At 38.9% G+C, this 20,985-nt stretch overlaps 3 protein-coding genes across 4 annotated transcripts; 1 reads left to right on the forward strand and 2 right to left on the reverse strand.

Moving 5' to 3' along the window:
• The first annotated feature begins 6,152 nt into the window (after window positions 1-6,152).
• Window positions 6,153-9,715, forward strand: LOC131261271 (serine/threonine-protein kinase fused). 2 transcript variants are annotated; one of them, XM_058263265.1, is made up of 5 exons: window positions 6,153-6,503; window positions 6,566-8,574; window positions 8,641-8,770; window positions 8,846-8,933; window positions 9,147-9,715. In XM_058263265.1, the coding sequence occupies exons 1-4, from the start codon at window positions 6,393-6,395 to the stop codon at window positions 8,897-8,899; spliced, it is 2,304 nt and encodes a 767-aa protein (XP_058119248.1). In that variant the 5' UTR covers window positions 6,153-6,392; the 3' UTR covers window positions 8,900-8,933; window positions 9,147-9,715. The 2 variants fall into 2 exon arrangements, with proteins under 2 accessions (XP_058119248.1, XP_058119247.1); XM_058263264.1 differs by having other exon boundaries at window positions 8,846-8,924.
• On the reverse strand, window positions 8,808-12,583 carry LOC131263499 (chitooligosaccharidolytic beta-N-acetylglucosaminidase). Its single transcript, XM_058265708.1, has 4 exons — window positions 12,558-12,583; window positions 10,125-10,789; window positions 9,738-10,054; window positions 8,808-9,669 (listed from the first exon to the last, which is right to left on the reverse strand). Exons 1-4 carry the CDS (start codon window positions 12,581-12,583, stop codon window positions 9,109-9,111), a joined length of 1,569 nt encoding a protein of 522 aa, XP_058121691.1. The 3' UTR covers window positions 8,808-9,108.
• A 139-nt stretch (window positions 12,584-12,722) lies between these two features.
• LOC131261282 (retinal homeobox protein Rx-A-like) lies at window positions 12,723-16,414 on the reverse strand. The gene is made up of 3 exons (XM_058263280.1): window positions 16,204-16,414; window positions 15,663-15,774; window positions 12,723-13,429 (listed from the first exon to the last, which is right to left on the reverse strand). The coding sequence occupies exons 1-3, from the start codon at window positions 16,408-16,410 to the stop codon at window positions 12,972-12,974; spliced, it is 777 nt and encodes a 258-aa protein (XP_058119263.1). The 5' UTR covers window positions 16,411-16,414; the 3' UTR covers window positions 12,723-12,971.
• Window positions 16,415-20,985: the final 4,571 nt, after the last annotated feature.

Here is a 20,985-nt window from a genome sequence, read left to right on the forward strand (position 1 = left end):
TCGATGTCTGAATCAGTTTCCGCTTCCTCTTTGAATCTTCCGCGGGCCAGACATGAGGCTCTTCGTACGTTACATCGAAGAGGGGAGAGACAGTGCACATGTCGGTTTTTACGAAGACGCAGACTTTTGCTATAGGTAGCGCCCGGTTAATGAACTCACACGAATTTCTGTCCAGACTTTCTCCAGTAAGCTATACAATATTTAAATTAGGACCCCGATATGTTCCATTTTCCAAACTCGACGGCCGTTGTGAGCTTCTATATCCAAAGCAATGTTCTGTAAATGTAAGCAGTATTTTAATCCGCTAAACATATCTTCGATCAATTGAACATCAACGCTGTATACTTAGTTTTCTTACTTCAAAGTAAAGTTCCAGATATAGTTGACATACAGCAACATTACAACCCATACAGTTGACCTTGACCACTATTTCTACAACACAATTTTCAGAACTTAGTCATCTTATGAGATTGACTTTGGAAAGCCGAATGGTTTTCACTATTAGAATGAACTTAAAATCCATTTCGCTGGTTTACCTCACCCGGTACCGTTTTCTAAGAGTCGCTCGCTTCGAAAAATCGCTTAAGAAGACAAAGTATCAGCTTTCTAAAGTATAATAGCACATTGCCATGTTTATGTTAGTATGAAACAGTTCTTCGTATATTGCATTATTCTGATCCGAAGTTTAAAATTTGTTCAAAGTATGCCTTAAATGGTAGTATGGCTATGTTCTGAAAAATATTATTAGATGCCAAACCATTTGCTGTGCGAAGAAAAAACCGACAATTGTTTGAGGATTTACAATCATCCGGCTTTGCATGCCTCACACTGTAGGCAGCTAGTTGGCTATTGCAAATATACAAGACATGTATTTGCTCTATCGACTAATCTGTGTAGTGCGCACACGCAGCCGACTATAAGCACGGGATAGCAGTAGGTGCCCGTAGGTCAAAATTTGGGAAAGCTAATGACGATGCAGAATTAAATCTTAATAACATCAAAGCTATACGAATAGCAATATTAGCATCGCTCAGATGATATCAAAGACGTTGGCGCTGACGACGGTTATGAAGCCGCCGGAAAAGACGGTCCACGGTCAATGAACTCAAAGATTCGCCCTCTTCGCTGACCTATTTTCAAAGCAAAAATGTAGAACACTAGGTGACAACGACGAACGCAATGCTCGTTTTTTCCTCTCTTTTTGTAATATCTTCTGAAAGGCTAGTCGGGTTTGGGAAAGCAGAGGAGTGTTGTGCTATGTTTCAGAAATAAGTGGAACGGTTTGGCGGGAAAATGATACGAAAAAAAGTTGAAATGTAGAATACGTAAGGTGAGAGAAACATTTGCGGAGAGAGTAAAGAGAGTGTGAAAAGGATTCAGATAAATAGCGATGTAAATGGGAACCTGGCGGATGAAACAGGAATAAAGAGGTAAATGAGACACAGAGAGACTGCGATAGGGCTACCAGCCCTATTTCCGAACGAAACACACGGTGGAATGCAAGATTTCCGAAAAATATTCATGTTACAGCGTTTCACGTGCTTAATTTTTGAGGCATACTTAAAATATAAAATTAGTTTATAGAGTTTTGAAAACTACACACACATCATTTTGGTGTCACATCAGCGACTTCAAGTAGTAAATTAAAGTTGAAGTTTCGTGATGGAAGCGAGGGGTGCTGGGGCTGCTATTTTAGACTATATAGTAGGACCTGGTTAGACAATCGGCCCATGAGCGCCGGGGCTCACCACCTCGACAGCGTGAATTCGATTCCCAACCGAGACCGGACCCTGTATACCACGCCACAGGTGTTAGATCGAATCTTAAGTCTAGCACACTGCGGTATTACGAACGGCAAACCACCGATCCATAATATACCGTCTTTCTGTCACAGAAACTCGATGAAAGGTTAAATCAGGCCCCCTAGATCAGGGGTCCGCATACATGTCTTAAAAAGGGACAAATGATTAAAACTAAACCGAAAGCGCTTGCTTGGATACCTTAAACCAGGGATGTCAAACATGCGGCCCGCAAGAACATTGGATGTGGCCCGCCACTTCTTTGAAACAATACATCGACAGTTTGGATCCTTGAGTACAGTACCCTGCGAACGGTTTTGCTCGAATCAGTTCATTTTACAGGCGAGGGGTAGGGAGAATCCCATCTCCACGACCCTCTACTGTGGGCAAGATCGAGATAGTTGCTATTGATGCTATGCCCTTACTCTTCCTACCTCACTGGGTCATGCATTTGCTGTTAACGCGGAATAAAAACCGGTTGATGGTGTGCGTGAAGCGGAAGGCATATGCATTGTATGCGTGTTTAGGATTCTCTTTCAATGCTTTTTGCTGTGTGCAAAAAGAGCATGCCTCAAATGTGCTATCTCCTTCATTCTTATTGGACCTATGTTTGTTTGTCATGTGCTCTGAGTTTTCTATGTTATTGGCACAGCTGATTGCTGAGCAATGTAGAGGTCTCTAGATTTAAATTCGATTTCAAATATCAAGTTTGAAATTAGTAGCAATCGCTGTACGGTTCTGTTTGTTTCAATAATGTGAATGGCGAAAATTAACGCAAAGGCTCTGGCTCATTTCCATGAACCGAAATCCAATGGACCTTTACTCATGCTGACACGTGCATAGAGCGATTAACGGCATTATTGCGGTTGTTGCGTTTATGTGAAGACGCATTACTACCGTATTTCAGCCTATAGCAATTCATTATTTTTAATCGTTGTTTTAATGTTGTTCTTTCATTCATTCAATTCTATAGTAAAACGTACGAAGAACAAAGAAAATGAACAAGTAAAACAACAAATAAAGAAATTACTTAGTTTCATGCATGCAATTTCATTCCATTAGCTTGACGCAATTTCATTCCGCAAACAAAACAATCCCCATGCATGCATCGAACACATACACATTCATATCATTCACGTCGAACAGCTGTGAGCGAAACCATCCGTGCTTACACCTGAGCGGAGCAAAGTCGTGCGCCGTGATGGGAGAGAGAATGGAAAGTTATGGAAAACGATGTCCATTCCTCCTAGGTTAATATTGGATGTTAAACCTCGGGCATAGACAACTGACAAATAGCCCAGAGTGATTATTGCACTGACTTATCCTATCGAGACAACATGACGACAAAATAGTAGAAAAAGACGCATTGGTGAGAATTGAAGACGAGCTGGGAGAAAGAGTGGGGCTGGGCATAGTAGAGAGCGGAATACGAGAACAATTATGTTTTTGTTCTTTTTTTGCCTGGCGCGCTTGGTGTGCGTGCCACCTCTGACTCAATGTTGTGTGCGTGTAATTCGACCCCCCGTTAAGCGGAAATCGGGGGGTCCGAAAGAAAAAGGCAAAAAACTGCTCGATTTTCAGTGTACCGCCGTTCGCTGGGTAGATATCCGACTTACGCGGTACTCGATATACGCGGATTCGGAGATAGGCGGTTTTCAAAATTTGACAATAGATTACCCGGTTGACAAACACTCAAATTTTTTGCAGCTGTCATGTAGTACCAGCAATTTTTTCCATGGCAGATTGCTGGGACTCTTGCTGGAACTACATACTACCAGCAACAATTTAAATTTCTGTCAACCGGGTAGGTTTATTACATCGATTTAAATTCCTGAGATGTACAACCACACGAATAAATACGTAAATTACACATTTGCATAACTTACGCTTTTTATTTCGTTTATTGCAATTTATGTTGTTTGAATACACTTGCATTGCATTCATATTAACGGACAAAGTAAAATTTGGAATACTCTATGATACATGTACACAAGAACTCGCCCGGTTGACAAAAATTCAAATTTTTTGCAGCTGTCATGTAGTACCAGCAAGTTTTTCTATGGCAGATTGCTGGGACTCTTGCTGGAACTACATAGTACCAGCAACAATGTCAATTTCTGTCAACCGGGCGATCTCTTCCATTCACCGCGTGACTACATTAGGCGTACCATACCAAAACACTGGTACGCTCCAAGTGTCAAACCAGCTAACCCAGAAGTGCTGGGTTGCCTTTGGTATGGTACGCTGGAGCTCGACCGAACCAAGTTTTTGGTATGGTATGCCTAATGTAGTCACGCGGTCAGGATTCTTTTACCCCTTCTTTTGCAGCAGATTTCCTATGCAATCTAGGTGTAATCAGAATTCCGAAAAGAAGTGTAACTCGGGGTTAACACTACAGCGCAGCGTCGCCTGACAGGAGCTGAACTCCATATAAAAAAAACCTTGCGCGATGTCTCGCGAATCGCGCTAGGTTTTTTTGCAGACCCCCCCAAACCCACATGAATACCCATGGTCTAATGTAATACTCTGGTCTGATCGTCTAGAGCATTTTGACAAATCGTTGATAGAAAAATAAAAGAAATTTTTGACAGCCCAGTTACTTTTGTTTACTTTTTGAACTGCCGTGTGCTACGTGGATTGCTGTTGCGGTTGTGGTAATTGTGTCGGTTTTAACACTTTGTTGACGGGCGTTTTTTTCCCAAAACTAGCTGCTGTCACCGGGGCCAGCCGCCCCGGTAACGAACGACCGATCGAAACGGATACGACGAAATGAACCAAAAACCCAAATGCTCGACTGTGCAATGGTATGCGTGCAACGTACATGTCCGTCTTTCCGTCCTCAACGTTGAGTCAAAAACAGACGAAGATCTTCGTCTCCCGTCAACAAGGTGTTAAGTAAAATCCTGCGTAATTTGAGCGCACACGAAGGCAGATTTGCAAGGATGCTGCTCACTGCACGGTTATCTGGCCGTCGGCGATCGGGAGTACTACGTCCGGAAGATGCTGTCTTGGTTTCATAGGCTACTGAAGATGACCAAAGATCCCGCGTTGCATATTGCTATTGGCCAGGTGTTTGCGAACACGTTGCAGGGTCTTCCAAAGTGCGAAACGGTCGACGGAACAGTTGGCAATGTGGACGACGAAACGCTGTCTTGCTTCTTGATCAAGCTAGTGAAGCAGGTGAATGAAGCACATGCGCGTTCTCATCAAGGTACCGGATGAGTAAGGCTGGGTCCTCCAGAAAAGGGAAAATTGTCATCAGTGCTCGTCGTTTTCCCTTTGTTTATAAACAATATTTGACACTTGAGTATAATCAATATGGTGGACATGAAATCCCCTATTCGATAACCGTATTCATTAACCGTGTGAATACCCCAGAAGTGTTTTGTCAAGTCATGAAATGTCATTTTACGCTGGACGACTTTACCTTCTAATTTATACACCTTGATCTTACTGCATGTAAACAAACATAAAATGCAATGTAAGCAAACTTCACAGGGCGCGTTGCTGTGCTCCGTGAGCTGAAAACTGCACCCGCAAAGTTTTTGGCAGCTAGCCGCAAACTCAAATGCGCCAGAAGAAGAAGATGAAAAAGAAATAAATGTAAACATAAGAAATCTCTAAAACAAAATAAACGGACATACGGCGATAAATTTACTTGTTTATTTTACAGCTACGGTAATATTCTGTCATTGGCTGGCGGGGGTCATGACTGGCGACAGCATTGGTACCGCAAAATGCACCGCAAAGATTTTGACATAAACTTATACGGTTTTTGAGTTTGCGCTTGGAGTTTGCGGTTCGTGTAGCAAGGCATTTAGACGAGGAATTTATCCGTCATATTTTTCTAGAAGTTTTCTGCCAAACGCGTTTGACATATACATTTTGTGGAACTTTGCGTTATTACACGAGCGGACATCATTTTCATGTCAAACGCCCTTCCAGAACCTACTTTATCTTTTTAAAAGAGAATATGCTAAGCACAAGCACTGCTGGTAACAAACTAACAAGAATGAATCAAATGTTGTGTTCGGATTTCGCGCCTCCGTACAACAACAAAACAACACAACGCTAGGCACAAAACCACACATAGGAAACATCAGATTCCAAGCTTCTTGACACATGCACTCGGTTTGACGCACATATCCACACACGGGAAACATAGGCTGTTCGTTTTGACAACTGGCTAAACAGTACACTTTGGCCGCCGGGCCATCACAAGCTGTGATGATCCAACCTGTAGTTCAGGAAATCTTGGTCTAGGGATCGAATCCCGATTCTGCCAACACTAGTGCACACATTGCAAATGGGCTCGTGACCCGGTCCATTTCAGGCGAGATTTACCGGAAAAACCAGAAAAGATGGTCAAATTACACTTTCGACATTTTTGACTAAGTTACGTGTCTTGAATAGCCCATTCGTTCGAGGGGTCATTTGGAGGAATTGGTTTAATAACAAAAAAGTTATAGAAGTTAAGGCTATTTTAGGCCCTAGGACCGCAAAGGTGTTGTTGACAGTTTGTTGACGATTTTGTTTACGCCGCGAACATCCAATCAGTTCATTACAGTTCCTTCAAATTGTACTGCATTTAACATGGAAAAGTATGCTTTAAGCAACCTCATCGGCGAAGGATCGTTCGGAAAAGTGTATAAAGCTGTGGACAAGACATCGAAAAGTATAGTGGCATTGAAAATAATCAATAAGGTGAGATTCAGATACGAATATCATTTTGTATTATTTATTAATGTTTGGTTCTAATATCCTAGCGAGGGCGATCCGGGCGTGACATAAAAGGATTACGTGGAGAATGTGAAATACAAAGAAACTTACAGCACCCCAATATCATTCGGATGGTGGAGTCTTTCGAAACTAATAACGAGATAGTGGTTGTCACCGAATATGCGAAAACGGACCTTCATACTGTTCTTCGAGATGGATCTCTCGGAGAATCAAAAACACAACGTATTACCTACGATCTAATCTCTGCTCTATATTATTTGCATTCACATCGAATATTGCATCGTGATCTAAAACCTCAAAACATTCTTCTCGATCGCAACATGTGTGCCAAGCTGTGTGATTTTGGATTTGCTCGTAATATGACGATGGGCACGCATGTGCTTACGTCCATAAAAGGAACACCTTTGTATATGGCACCGGAGCTTTTAGAGGCAAGACCATACGATCATCACGCTGATTTGTGGTCATTGGGATGTATTATTTATGAAATGCTGGCAGGCGAGCCGCCGTTCAGCTCAACGTCAATGATACATTTGGTGCGTCTGATACGCAATCACTACATCAAGTGGCCTAGTTTCTTGACCGCTAACTGCATATCTTTCGTTCAAGGGTTGCTACAACGAGATCCGACCCAACGTTTGAATTGGGATGGGATTCTAGCGCATAGTTTTGTAAAAGGACATGTAGTAATTATTGATGAGGATGTTCCTCATTCGCCTTTTACTCATCCGCTAACTGCATCGCAATCGCGGGAGAAAAGTGATCAAACTAAACTACTTTTGAGATCCGGGAGAAGTGCAAACTATCAGGCCACACAAGGTGACGAAGATGTTGCAACTTCGAAAGACAGCATCAATGTAATTTTGCAAAGTGATGCAGAATACCAGGAAACGGACACTGATGATTATGTGGGTAATTTGATACCTACCATTGGTACCAATAATTCAAATGCTTTGACCAATGTTTATGAATTAGGCATTGGCAATGCGTATTCTTCGTATCAAGTTGTTCAACTAACTGAATATCCTAATCTTGTAGTAAGTTATTTCAATGATAATTTCCCGTTAAGACATCGCTCGTTTCCAAACAATGGCCCATATGTACAACCGACAAACAGAGATAGTGTGGTTTCAGGTAGAATAAAATCACAAGGGCTGGAGCGACGTAAGCTGAACCAAAGCATAGATAATTTTTCACTACGCATTGAATCAGAAAGGCTAGCCCGTACTCAGACCGTGCAGAGAAAATCTGTAACTTCCTTTACCGCTCCGGATATTTCACAAGGCAAAAGTTCTGCTAAAAACACACCAAGCTTGCTTCCGGGATGGGATTCTTGCGATGCTTCACAAAATCCTCCAATCGAAAATGAAGAATGGCTCGCGTTCTTACAACGTTCCATGCAAGAAGTGCTTGATGGTGAACTTGATTCTTTGAAGCAACAGAATTTTGTGTGCATTATAGTTGCTCCGCTACGAAACTTTCGTACCAGTGCAAAAGTTATTGAGAATGTTGCAAACTTACTAAGTCTTCCATTAGCGATCGATATTCCTCCATTCATACTAAGGGAAATAATTGCTGTTTACAGAGAGTTAAAGCTAGTGCCAAACTTAGTGTACGCCTCGAAATTATTATGTAATAAGTCTGTTGCCTCCGATTCCAGGAGCGATAGTCATTCGTCTAATCAATATGAGTCGGATAACGCTTCCATACGGCAACTCTCAACGTTGCACAAAGACGAGGTGAAAACATTGACCGCTGTATATGATTTAATCTGCCACTTGATTCACACTGGAGACATTTTTGTAAATCAATTTTATGATGCTATTGAGATTCTGGGTGCAAAAGAATTATTTGTTGATTTCATCAATGTTGTCCATACAAATAATTGCTACGTTCAATTAGTTTGTTCACTACTTGCGCTTTTAAACTGTGCCTTACGAGAGCTTCCGGAGAATGCAAATATTGTAGAACAAATAGTTTTACATGAAAATGTAAATCTTAAAGCTCTACTGAAGCATGGAGATGCTAATTTGCGGTATGCTATTAAAAAATTAAGTATATCATGCATAAATCAAACTTGAGTCGGACTTTATTTCAACAGATTGCGAACCTGCATGCTATTGCGCATATTAGCCAGATTCAGTTGTTTTGCCCTACAAAAACGTTGGACAAACGAATTTAAAACGTGCCTTGAAACACTTCTTCTTGATGACCACATGGATGTTCAAAAGGTAACTATCAGATAGAGTTTTGAATTTTTTGCTGGTAAAACATTCACTATTTTTTATTTTTTATTTCACCTGTAGGAAGCTAGATTGGCTATTGAAGAATTCAAATACCTTTCCTTTACAACAACATAAATCTACTGATGCCCAGTGCTGGAAAGTAAGATATGTAAGATATGATCAAAAAATACATGATAATTTCTACCCTAATTCACTCTACCTATCCACTCGATGTTCACCTATTCAATTGATTCTACAACCATGATTTAAACCATATTTTAGCTTTATCGAATCAAACATTAGTGATCGTTATAGTCTATTCTATCTTTACATTCCTTATAACATTATTGACATTCGTATTCATTCTGTTCGCACCATTTAGGCGCTACCGCTTCTGGATTCAATCCGCGAGATATAAGGCGGTTACGGTGTCGAAAAAAACGTGGCTCAGCGTCCGATGCCTTCGATGCTGGATTCGACCACAAGCGCTCAGCGGCTGCAGCTGCTCGTGGCCAGATTCGTCCTTCAACAGAATGTTCATCTATGTACTCGGTCCAGACACATACTTCGCCTCCTAAAATCCCTTTTCCTTCAGGAAGCTGATTTTGATACACTTTTTTCCATGCGTAGTAAGTTGTTTGTCCCCAAAAGCCATGATCGAGATACCATGCATCCTTCGTTGAAATAATGAGTTTATATCCGAGACTTTGTAAGGCTCTAGGAATTTCACTTTCGGAAGGGAGCCACGTTTGTATTACATATCGACTCTTGTCCAAAAACCGTTGAATTACAGATGGCTCTGTAAGTTGGCTAGACCACAAAATAACAGGTGCAGGAATAAAGTTTTCTTTAGTATTTGGGTTAGACTGGAACCGCGCATTGTCCCAAAGTTGAAGCGATTTATTCTGTAAATATAAAAATTGTAGTCAGTGAACGTATGAATCTAACGTATGGAAATGGCTCTGAAACTTACTTGAAACTCGTTCCACAGCTCTAGAAAACCGTTATCGGTTTGACCTATACCACGATCTCGCATGTAATTTACGATTTCTTCCGATGCGTTCCAACAACCAAAAAAAACTTCATCGCCACCCATATGTAATATATCTTCTTCATTATTCATGGACGCGAAGTTCCAATACAGTTGCTGCAAAACATTATACATGTTAGGGTTTGCTGGATTTAGTTGCCCACAAGGTGGCTCGATGCAAAAGCTACGCCATGGTTGTTGATTGATGCACAACGCCAAATCGCCTAAGCCCCGCGAGGGGCCCCATTGCCATCCATTACCTGTGAATTAAATGTATCCAAATTTCAATTCTAAAATGGAAAAGAACTTAGGTGTGTTGGAAGTACATACCGGCGTGTGAAGGTGCATCGAATTCTAGTATAATACGAATTCCCAGATACTTTGCATACTGAGCCAAGTCCTCAATATCTTTCTGGGTGTAGATTGCCTCTGCAGAATAGGCCCCAAATGCGCTGGCTTCAGGTACAAGTTCGAGCACGACCGGAAAGCTTTGTGTGTCAGTAATATGCCAGTGAAGTACGTTCATTTTACATGAGGCCATGGCTTCAAGTTGTTTCCTTAGTATTTTGATTGGGATGTAATTTCTAGCTGTATCTATCAATACGCCTCGATGAGCATATGCTGGTTGGTCGCGAAGAGTAGCTTCTTTTAATAAATATAAAATGGAACATGTTTTATTTCCGATTTCGTTTCTAACTGTTACCATAAGCTGTGATAAAGTTTCGATAGCGTGACGTACGCCGAATATTGTTTCAGCTTCGATCATTGCAACCGAAGCATCCAATCTATCCATTGATAAACTCAGTTTGTATCCTTCATATGTTGACCAAGTTAATTTTGTGTCATCTGTAGATACATTTACTTTTACTGTCAAACTAGCATTCTGGCTGCAAATGTGCTTGCTTTCTTGGTAGATGTTCTTAAAAAAGTAATGTTGTATTTCATTGAAGAAGCTTACAACTGCGTTGGAGTGATTTTTCTCATTAAGGTGGAACCTAGTAGATGAACGAGGGTGTAATAACTTCGATTCCGGCAACACGAAACAGTCCACTGCTTACCGTATATTATATGGGTCGATTTCAATCGTGTTCTTAGATAGTATAACCGTTCCTGTTGGTTTAGGCCACAGTGCGCCGTATTTTCCACACAGTAAACGACAATGATTTAAATTATGAAAAATATGCGATGTATTACTGTCACTGGCTATAAGCAGTTGCCGATCATAGGTTCTAATGCACTTCTGTTCATTAACACATACATATGAGGATGTCCCCATGCAGTGGGTTAAGTAAATGCAAAGAATAAGGAAAATAAGCTCTACCTCGTAAATCATGATTCGTTCGAAAGAAAAATAACTGCAACTAGAATACGTTAAAGGAATTTTGTTGCAAACGAATATTTGATGTACAATTTTCAAATCAATACGAAAACTTAGCAGCTTATAGCTAGGGGCACTGGACAGAAACTGAAAAGGTTCCTATCTGCGGAGTGAACACCCGATAAAGCCCTCGACACTTGACCTGAAACTCGAAACTACCCCTGTAGTGAGGCAGATAAACTTTTGGGTTGCCTTAATGCATATGTATGTGCTTCGTACCTTTTGAATAAGAGCTATGCATTGTTGGCAGTAGTTGTGAAAGGCTCGTTCTATCTACTGACACCGAAAAAAAAGAAATATTATTGCAGCATATGAGAAACAAAATAAAAAAATAAACATCATGTGGACAAGTAAGGGTGGCGAAATGAACGCAGGATAAAAAGTTATCTTTATTTTTATAAATCTCAGTTTCAAAGTCCCGTGATGAGATGTGGCAATAAACCCTACATTTTTACAGTGCACGGAAGCATGCTTTTTACAATCTGACTCTAAGTGGAAACGGGACTCGAACACGGGTTTACCAAGAGCGAAGCCGTAGTCTTGCCGAGGAACCATAGCACAAGTTAGAAATAGCGAGGAAATATTGCTACTTGAATGGCAAACGTAGATTTTGAAGAAAAATTTTATTTCGTACTATAAAAGATTTCCCACTCGGGATTCGAACACCAAACTTCTGATACAAGTCTCGAGCACCACTACCAGTACACCAGTTGTACGAATGGTCAGCATAGCGAAAATACAGGTATATATGGATATGTGAATAAATTGAACCACCAAACTTTTATTTTAATAATGGTTATGATAATTTGAAAAATATGTATCAAAATATGATCGGATTTGAAAAAGTACATTAAATATCTAAAAACAATCCTGAAAAAAAAATTTTACAACCGTCAACAAAAAAGTTTTTCCTAGCCTAGATTTGAACTCCGATCCTCCGGAAAAACACCCATGCACTATTATCCGATTTGAAAAATTACATTAAATATCTAAAAAATTCATGAAAAAATATTTCACAACCGTCAACAAAAAAGTTTTTCTCAGCCTAGATTCGAACTCCGATCCTCCGGAACAACACCCATGCACTTAGCCCCCTAGACTATTGATGAAAGAAAATTTTCGCGTGATATCACTGCTACTAATATGTATGTAAGCAAACTAAATATAGCATAGAAAATGAACCAAGAATAAAAACTTTAGTCACATTTTTCCTCCCCGAGCTTCGCCGGGGCTTCGAGCTAGTTTTCTATAAAAAGACTTGGTACTCTACTAAAATATATTTTGTTTGAACGTATTTATCATGGCCTAAATCACGTGATTTTGGTGATCTTACAACTATTTTCGTTCATTTTTCATAAAGTAACCAGATTTTTTGTTTAACTAACATGTATTGCCATCCGTTGAAATTCATCGTTGTGATTGAAGCCTGTCGTTACACCAGATGCAGCCTTTTACATCTTTTAACGCCAAAGGTGTCTGATGCGCACGGTCTTTGGTAAACCGATTTATGCTATCCACCGACTTGTAGCTGTCCACATTTTGTGGTGATTTCTTAAGCGCACATCATATGCAAATGGTAAGATGGTTAACAGAAAAGTAGATTGCGTCATCAGGATATATTAATCAACAACGCTTTTGTGTAACGATGAAAGTAAATACGCTTCAAACGATAAATTCACCATGTTTATTTGTAAACCACACATTATTCAGTCTTGCTATATCAATCTAATTTCAACTCTTGTAGCAAACTGTTATAAATTACAAAAATCATGCCTTCTGTGTTCTTTATTTGTTGATGTTTATAGTTTACTAATTTTATTTGAGTTTGGGCAAGAATAATCGATACATTCGGTACTCGTAGTCATATCGATTTCTTCAGACACATCCGAAGTATCGCTCGTAACAGAATCATCCTGATGCATATTCGTTAATGGTTGCTGTAATGTTGAACAGGATGTTGCATGCGTTTCTTCATAATGATTAACTTGCAAATTACGACGATTTGATAGGCGCCTGTTGGTGGGAACCGTCTCGTCAACAGTTTTACTACACTTTTTTGCAATATCATGGCTTGCGCTAATATAGTTACAATAAGGTTTATTTAGGTTTGCATTTTGAAATGCAGGGTGCATGAGAACAATCTCAGTTTCGTTGGATACTATATTTGTCGAATTTTCCGCTGCTGCACAGGATTGTGGAGATTTGGTTATTTCTGTGATGTTGTTATTATCGATACTGTTTGAGTTGATTTCAGGTTCTGCGTGTTTGGAAATGATATGAAAGAATAATAATTAGTAATGGTGTTTAATACGTATTGTAAATTATATATATGTATCCTTCTATTCACAATAAGTAAAGGAAAGTGTGAAAATATGCATTGACGATGTAAAATCGTTATATTTTGATTTGTGAAATCGTTGGAGATGAAAAAACACTAGTTTTCAGAAGAGCAAGATATGCACAAAGTCTTGGCAGGGTTGCTGATGGTCTGGCGTCTGGCTGATATCTCACACGATTGTTATTTTATAATGTAATGTTTCTTCTTGAAATGTGTGCTGATATACACCATGCAATTCTCACAATCGAATATACTTCTGACAATGCTCATTTAACGAAACATGCAAATGCAATCGTCCATCACCGATTTTGATCAAACTTGTACCAGTTATTCTCTATTGAAGTGAAACATGTTCACCAGTGGCTTATTTAACGGTGCGCAAGCTGAGCAGACGCGGGGGCCCCCAGCTTGCAAGGGGCCACGAACCTCCAAGATCCAAGTTTGTAAAATTTACACTTAAATAAATATCCATAGAACGCATCAACCTACTTTAATGAGCGACAGGTAATAAATGAACGCGACGCAAAAATTAATGCTAAGAACCATAATGAAATAAAGAAAGGATGGTCCGGTTTAAAATCACAGATGAAGAGGACCACAAGAAAAATGCTTTATTGTCAATCAATTGGAAACAATGCATTTGCGTAATTAAAAATGACTAAAATGATGAGTTGAAAAACTTAAACAGTTTCATCGAACTGATATCAAGCAATGTGTTTTTGACATATCCTGTTAAAATCGTTTTTCGTGCTTAAACGAATACTTTATACAGAATATCTTAATGGGGTAAGTCACATCATGTAATTTTTTTTCTGTTTCTTTTGAATGAATAGATTGAATAGATTTATGTAGGATAAAAGTAATAGCTAGCATTGATTTGTTGTTGAATTTCGTTGAATAGTACATCAACAAAGCGCACCAACAACAATATCAGCAACAATAAAAATGTGTTTAACAGTACAGTTGGTCCCCGCAATACGCGAATGTTTGGGACCGAACGCAATAGCGTATATCGAATTTTCGCGTATTGCGGATTTCCTCTGCCATATCGTTTATACCCCATATTGAAGAGTTGACACTGAGAGGGAACCGCTTATTTAACATATCTTTTATCCAAATAACTAATAAGTGTCCGATTTCTTATATTGCATAATAATATCTCTGTTAAAAAGTGCATATTAAAAACTTCATTCTACCAAAACAAAGTAAAATTGACTAATCAAAACTCGAGCAACGCTATGAGCTGTCAGTTTTAAAAAATCGCGTATTGCGAATTCGCGTATATCGAGTATCGCGTACTGCGGGGACCAACTGTATTCCGCTTAGCTCCCATTTCTTTAATTAAGAAATTATTATATCAAATGTATTTTCCACAGATTAGCTTACCACGGTGATGTCAAATGAAAATTAACACAAATTTCATTCACATTACACAGTATAGTAGTTTCATCCACAAAATAGTAATTTTTAAAAGAAAAAAAAATCGCAAAAAAAGCACCAAAATTCAATATTTTAGCGTGTCAATGTCGTCACATAAAAGCAATTTAATCTGATTGAAATTAGTAAATAATGCCCCATAGCCCATTCACACTTACACCACCAATTTGTAATATCAAATAACCTAGTTGTTGAAGGGCCCTTTTTGGTTTTTTGTTTGAGATCTTCCCCTTTGTGTTAATCAGCCACTGGTTTTTGTTTATTCATGGAGAAATTCAATAAGTGGTGTGTAAAACATCCAAACTGATATGATCGAGTGTCTGGTCGTAATATAGCAGGTTGTATAGGTGTAGTGCTCCTGGCGTACTGCTTATTCACCCGATTTTATTCCTAGCTCTATCTCTCCGTCGGTAACTACAATTACCAATAGGAAGTCATCATAAAGATCATCTTTTCTTTAACAACTTAAAACAAGTTTTAAAAAACTTAATGACGCATCATGTGGAATAAATGGTTCATGTGTGTGTGTGAATCCATTTTTGGTTTATATGATATTTAAACTTTCAATATTATATAAAAACGATAAAATCAATAAAAATCTATTTGAAGTAATTAGTAAAATCATTTTTATAGCGAGCAAACCGTTGAAACAATATAGCATACTTAAATTCTACATTTTTTAAAGCCAAAATGTAGTTATGAAATGAATATTTACCTATCAAAATCTGGGAATTACTAATACCCAAGCAACGCATTCGCCAAGCATCTTGTAAAAGTTGGAGACGAGCTTGCTTTCTCCATTTGGCCCGTCTGTTCTGAAACCAAACCTGTAAAGATATATTGTTGGTGATGTAGTTAAACTTCACTTGCAATACATCAAGTATGCCATAGGTAATAACATATTACTGAAAATGGTTAAAAGACAATGAAAAAAAAGACATACACACACGCACATTATTCTGTCTGTTTTAACTCATAATAAATGTAGTAGGACATGGTTCAACGTGATAACCTTGCATAAAAAGAAATTATATGCTAGAATATAATTTTTTTTCATGCATATTCTCGTTGACCTGCGGAAATGGTCAACTGCAACAACTGAAATTAATATGTCATAGTGCACACTATGCTTCCAAAAACAAAAGTGACCATTAGTCTTCATGTTTCACATAAATATGGTCAAATAAACTCAATGCACATGTTGTTACTAGTCACTGGTGCTTATTTAAATTAATCACTATTGAAGATTTATTCACCTGAACGCGTGCTTCACTTAGACTTATTCGCAATGCAACCTCTTCGCGCAAGAAAACATCCGGGTAATGGGTTTTTTGAAAGAGCTGCTCTAGTTCTTGGAGCTGTTGGGGAGTAAACGTAGTACGATTCCGACGCTGGCGGCGCCTACCGAACATGTATTCCGTCAAAAGATCACTTGGCATTGGAGATAAAAAAGGACCCGCCATTCCACACACGAACACTGTTGATTCTCAGCAAGATATTGTTACAATTATCTAGGATCGTCCAATCTGGACAAAGTCTATGATTAAACTGACTCAGTTTGCATATTTTACGTATCATTCTTGTGCCATCTCAAAAATATGCTTCAAGGGATTTACACTCCTGACTCCCTCGCTCGTTGGTTAATTCACTAGGATTACCAGAACAACGAAGGGGAACATTGTTGCTATTTAAACTACTCGTTAAAATGCAACCAATTTTATTCGTCCTTTTCCAGCATGCGCCAGGGATGCTGTTATACGACTGTTTACGTACATTTTCATTTCCCCAGTCAGGAAAACATTGCTTTTGCTGTCTTGTTTTGCATCCGCTGTCTCATTCGCCCGTACTAGCCCCTGATATCATATGCACACTCATATCTGTGTACGATATACGAGTGTATCCGTTTCTGTTCTCCTTAGAAAAAAGGTAACGTAAACAATTCATATATTATTGGTAAAATAAATAATCTTCTTGATTTGATGCATCCACAGAGATCACTTGTTTCATAGAGTGAACAACATTTTTTTAGAAAATCATATGCACATAAGCCTAAGGCTTTCTTTATAATTGCATTTAATTTTATTATAATCCATTGCATATTTCCTCCTTTGTTATTCTACATAGCAGGGTAATGTTTTTTAAGACTTGCGTTGGATAAAGTTTTTGACGACTCCTACGACGCGGTGCTCACCGATTTTCACAGCACAATACAATTTATGTTTAGCGCTTGCGCTTACATAATACTGAAAACATTAATACAGTAGGAACAATTGGAGGCAAACAGCGATATGCAACCCTCGCAATGACGAAGACCGTCGGTATAAGTTCTCTTTCTGTTACATGACACGGAAACGGTAAGCGGAGGGTCAGTGAAGGATTCATTTTTGAAACCACCGTCTCATAATCTACCGCGATTCTGATTGAAGGAAAAAAAGGCGGAGCATATTGAAGCCAATCATATCGCATTATAATTTGAGAATTATGCTACGCTATACGGTCTACCCGCTGTAGAATTTTGAACGTAGTAAAAAATACGTTTTCAACACTCGGTATGAAATTCTAGCCATTTTTACACGGTGCCTTGAATATTCGATTTGATTCAGCATAGCATATAATAATGCGATCTAAAATATTTTGCTTATCAAGAAATCAGTAAAACGATCCGATCTCTGGGGCTTAAAAAATAGATCCCGAATATTGAAAATACATCAATATTTTCCGGAAAATCTATTTTTTCCAATATTCCCTAGAATCCGGTTGTCTTCGATTTTTAAAAATGTTAAATAAAGATGGAGGTTCATCAGGTTATGGCCGTAAAAATAACAGGATTACAAATTGCTATACATTAATAATAATATAATTTTCTTGTCAAGGAGCTTTGTATGGTTTTACTCAGATAGCATATGCGGTTAATGTAGAAATGTAATGGTTTTTTTTTTAAATTTTGTAATCTTATCCGTGGCAAGGGGGGGAGGGGGGGGGGGGGGGGTTCGCGACAGCCGAGCGGTAGCGCCGGTTAGAAAATCGGCACATAAGCGCCGGGGCTCATCACTGCGACAGCGTGGGTTCGATTCCCAACCGAGACCGGACCCTTCGCTGTACGAGAGGACTGACTATCCACGTACAACAGGGAATCAAGTCTCGTAAGCCCTTAACTGCCAGGCATGACCAAGAGGTCGCTACGCCAAGAAGAAGAAGAATCTTATCCAAGCCCTTTCACATAGTGGATAGTGGAAGACAGTTTTCCGTGCTTCTGTAATGTTTCTGTTGACTCCGAAAATCTATTTACATTTCCGCTTCCGCATGCTCGCTAAAGTGATCACTGAACAAGTTTTTAGGGGGCAGTATGGGGGTCCGCGACAGCCGAGCGGTAGCGCCGGTTAGAAAATCGGCACATAAGCGCCGGGGCTCATCACTGCGACAGCGTGGGTTCGATTCCCAACCGAGACCGGACCCTTCGCTGTACGAGAGGACTGACTATATCAAGCATAAGAATAAAATAATGCGAATGAAAAACTTAAACAATTTCAATGTAAGCAAAGCGTTTGTTCTGCATACCATTTTTAATAAAAATTCTTTATTGCATAAAACTTGTTAAACAACATAGATAGAACTTCGAGGAGTCAGCCAGAAAACTTTTTGAGGGTAAAATAATATCTAACATTGATTTTATTGAAAAGCATATAAACAAGACGAAAATCTGTCACTTTTTACGGCAGTGCGGGGGCCCCATTCATTTTACCGCTCAGGGCCCCCAAGAGTGTAAATATTCTAAAATTTTGTTGTTTTAATGCAAATACATGCTTATTTACAATTAATAAACTTGCAAGCTCGGGGCCCCCTGCGGCCGCTCAGTCCGCGCACCGTTAAATCCGCCACTGTCAACAATAACATTTTTAAGAGTTAAAAAGGTGATTCCATTTCGTCACACGTCATGAATTGTCTGATCGCTTTCAATAAAATATTTTTTTTTCTATATTAGAATATACGTACGTACCACAAAACGCCCTGCGAAGTTTTTTACATTCCATTTGATGTTACACCTAGTAGGATGAGGTGTGTGTCAGGTGACGGCGTTGACAGCTTACCACAATGATGTGATCGGATGAAAAACGATACGGCTTTTGGATCCCGTATGGGGTCCCAGGTCCGCAAAGTGTTAAAACCTTACCGTCTATACCAGAGGTCGGCATACATGTCCTAAAAAGGGTCAAATGATTAAAAGGAAACCAAAAGCGCGGGCCGGATACCTTAAACCAGGGATGTCAAACATGCGGCCCACGGGCCACATGCGACCCGCAAGAACATTGGAAGCGGCCCGCGGCCCCTTTGAAACAATACATCAAATGTTTGGCTCCTAGAGTATTGGCTTTCGTTTGAATAGCACCTTTTTTTTTGAATAGTTTCACGAACTGCGAATTGCAAGAGAACTAAACGAAAGTCAATTTAAACAATAAGAATGTGATATACAACTTTGATCCACATCACGCCGATATATAGCGGTTGACAAGAGCAAAGATTTTACACAGATTTTTCGAGACAATCTAATAAATAGTGTTCATAGAAAACAAACGGTATGAACCTTTAGAGCATTCTAAATAAAGATATGGAGCAATAAATCGTACTAAAGTAAAATAGTTGTGAAATCTTTACCAAAATGCACAATAGTGTTGAACTGCAACACAAATTGAAATAAACTTGATTTGAATTCGTTAAAATTTTGAAAACGATTGGTCAAGAAACCTTCTCTATTACACGAAATTGTAAATTTTTTAAGAAGTAATATAATATAAAAAGATGTGAAAGTGTAACACATACTTGACTGTTAAGATAAAACTACACTGATAAGGACATATTTTCATCAATCCAATAAATTAGACCAGGGATGTCAAACATGCGGCCCGCGGCCCCTTTGAACCAATACATCGAAATTTTGGATCCTTGAATATTGGCTTTCGTTTGAATAGCAAAACATTTTTTGTAAATGGTTTCACGAACTGCGAATTGCAAGAGAACTGAACGAATGACAATTTAAACAATTTCAAGTGATGTGATGTACAACTTTGATCCACATCACGCCGATATATAGCGGTTGACAAGAGCAAAGGTTTTACACAGATTTTTCGAAACAAGCGGATAAATAGTGTTTATAGAAATTAAACGTGATGAACTACAAGAGCATTCCAAATAAAATAACAGATGCAGAGCAATAAGTTAGCTATAGTAATAATACACCTTTACTTTTCAAAAATCTCTAACAAAATACACAATAGTGATGATCTGCAATATATATATTTTAAAAATTGATTTGAATTCGTTAAAATTTGGAAATCGATTGATCAATAAACCTTCTTTTTTACTCGAATTTGTAAATTTTAAAAGAAGTAATATAATATAAAAACATGATTGACGATGACCTTAAACGATGGTTTAATGTGTTCAATCCAGTACCCTTTTGAATGGTATAAACTATTTCAATAGTAAAGTTTCATAAAAAGGGGTAAAAGATAAAATATTTTATCGTTAAGCGTTAAGTTAAATGTTTAACATTTTCACACTTTTTTTGAATTTTGTTTTTTAACATATACCAGGAACACCTCGTTCAACAACTTTAATCTTTAATGTGAGCCGGCGGGCCGGATTTGGCCCGCGGGCCGGACTTTGCCGACTCCAGGTCTATACGATTCACGATGTTTACATGGCTCTACTACCGCAGCTTTCGTGTGTTGCCTTCAGTTTTTTGTGCTCTCTTTCTTTCCCCATTCGCGAAACTATCAAACAAAACTCATTTATTATACCTACTTAGAGCACTGATGAAACAAAACAAATTATAAAAATATGATCGTAGCATTGGGGGTCCGCGACAGCCGAGCGTACCAATAGAGCTGTCATCACTCCAACATGGTGTGTTTGGCTTCCAATCGATGCAATTACGCGCTCCATAGTGGAACATCCGCTCAGCAAGGTGTTGGAAAACGTCCCCAGTAACATTGCTTCATTTTTGTAAAAGGTTTAGGATATACTTGGCAGCATTAATG

The sequence above is a fragment of the Anopheles coustani genome, chromosome 3 (assembly GCF_943734705.1).
Source record: "Anopheles coustani chromosome 3, idAnoCousDA_361_x.2, whole genome shotgun sequence".
Taxonomy (NCBI): domain Eukaryota; kingdom Metazoa; phylum Arthropoda; class Insecta; order Diptera; family Culicidae; genus Anopheles; species Anopheles coustani.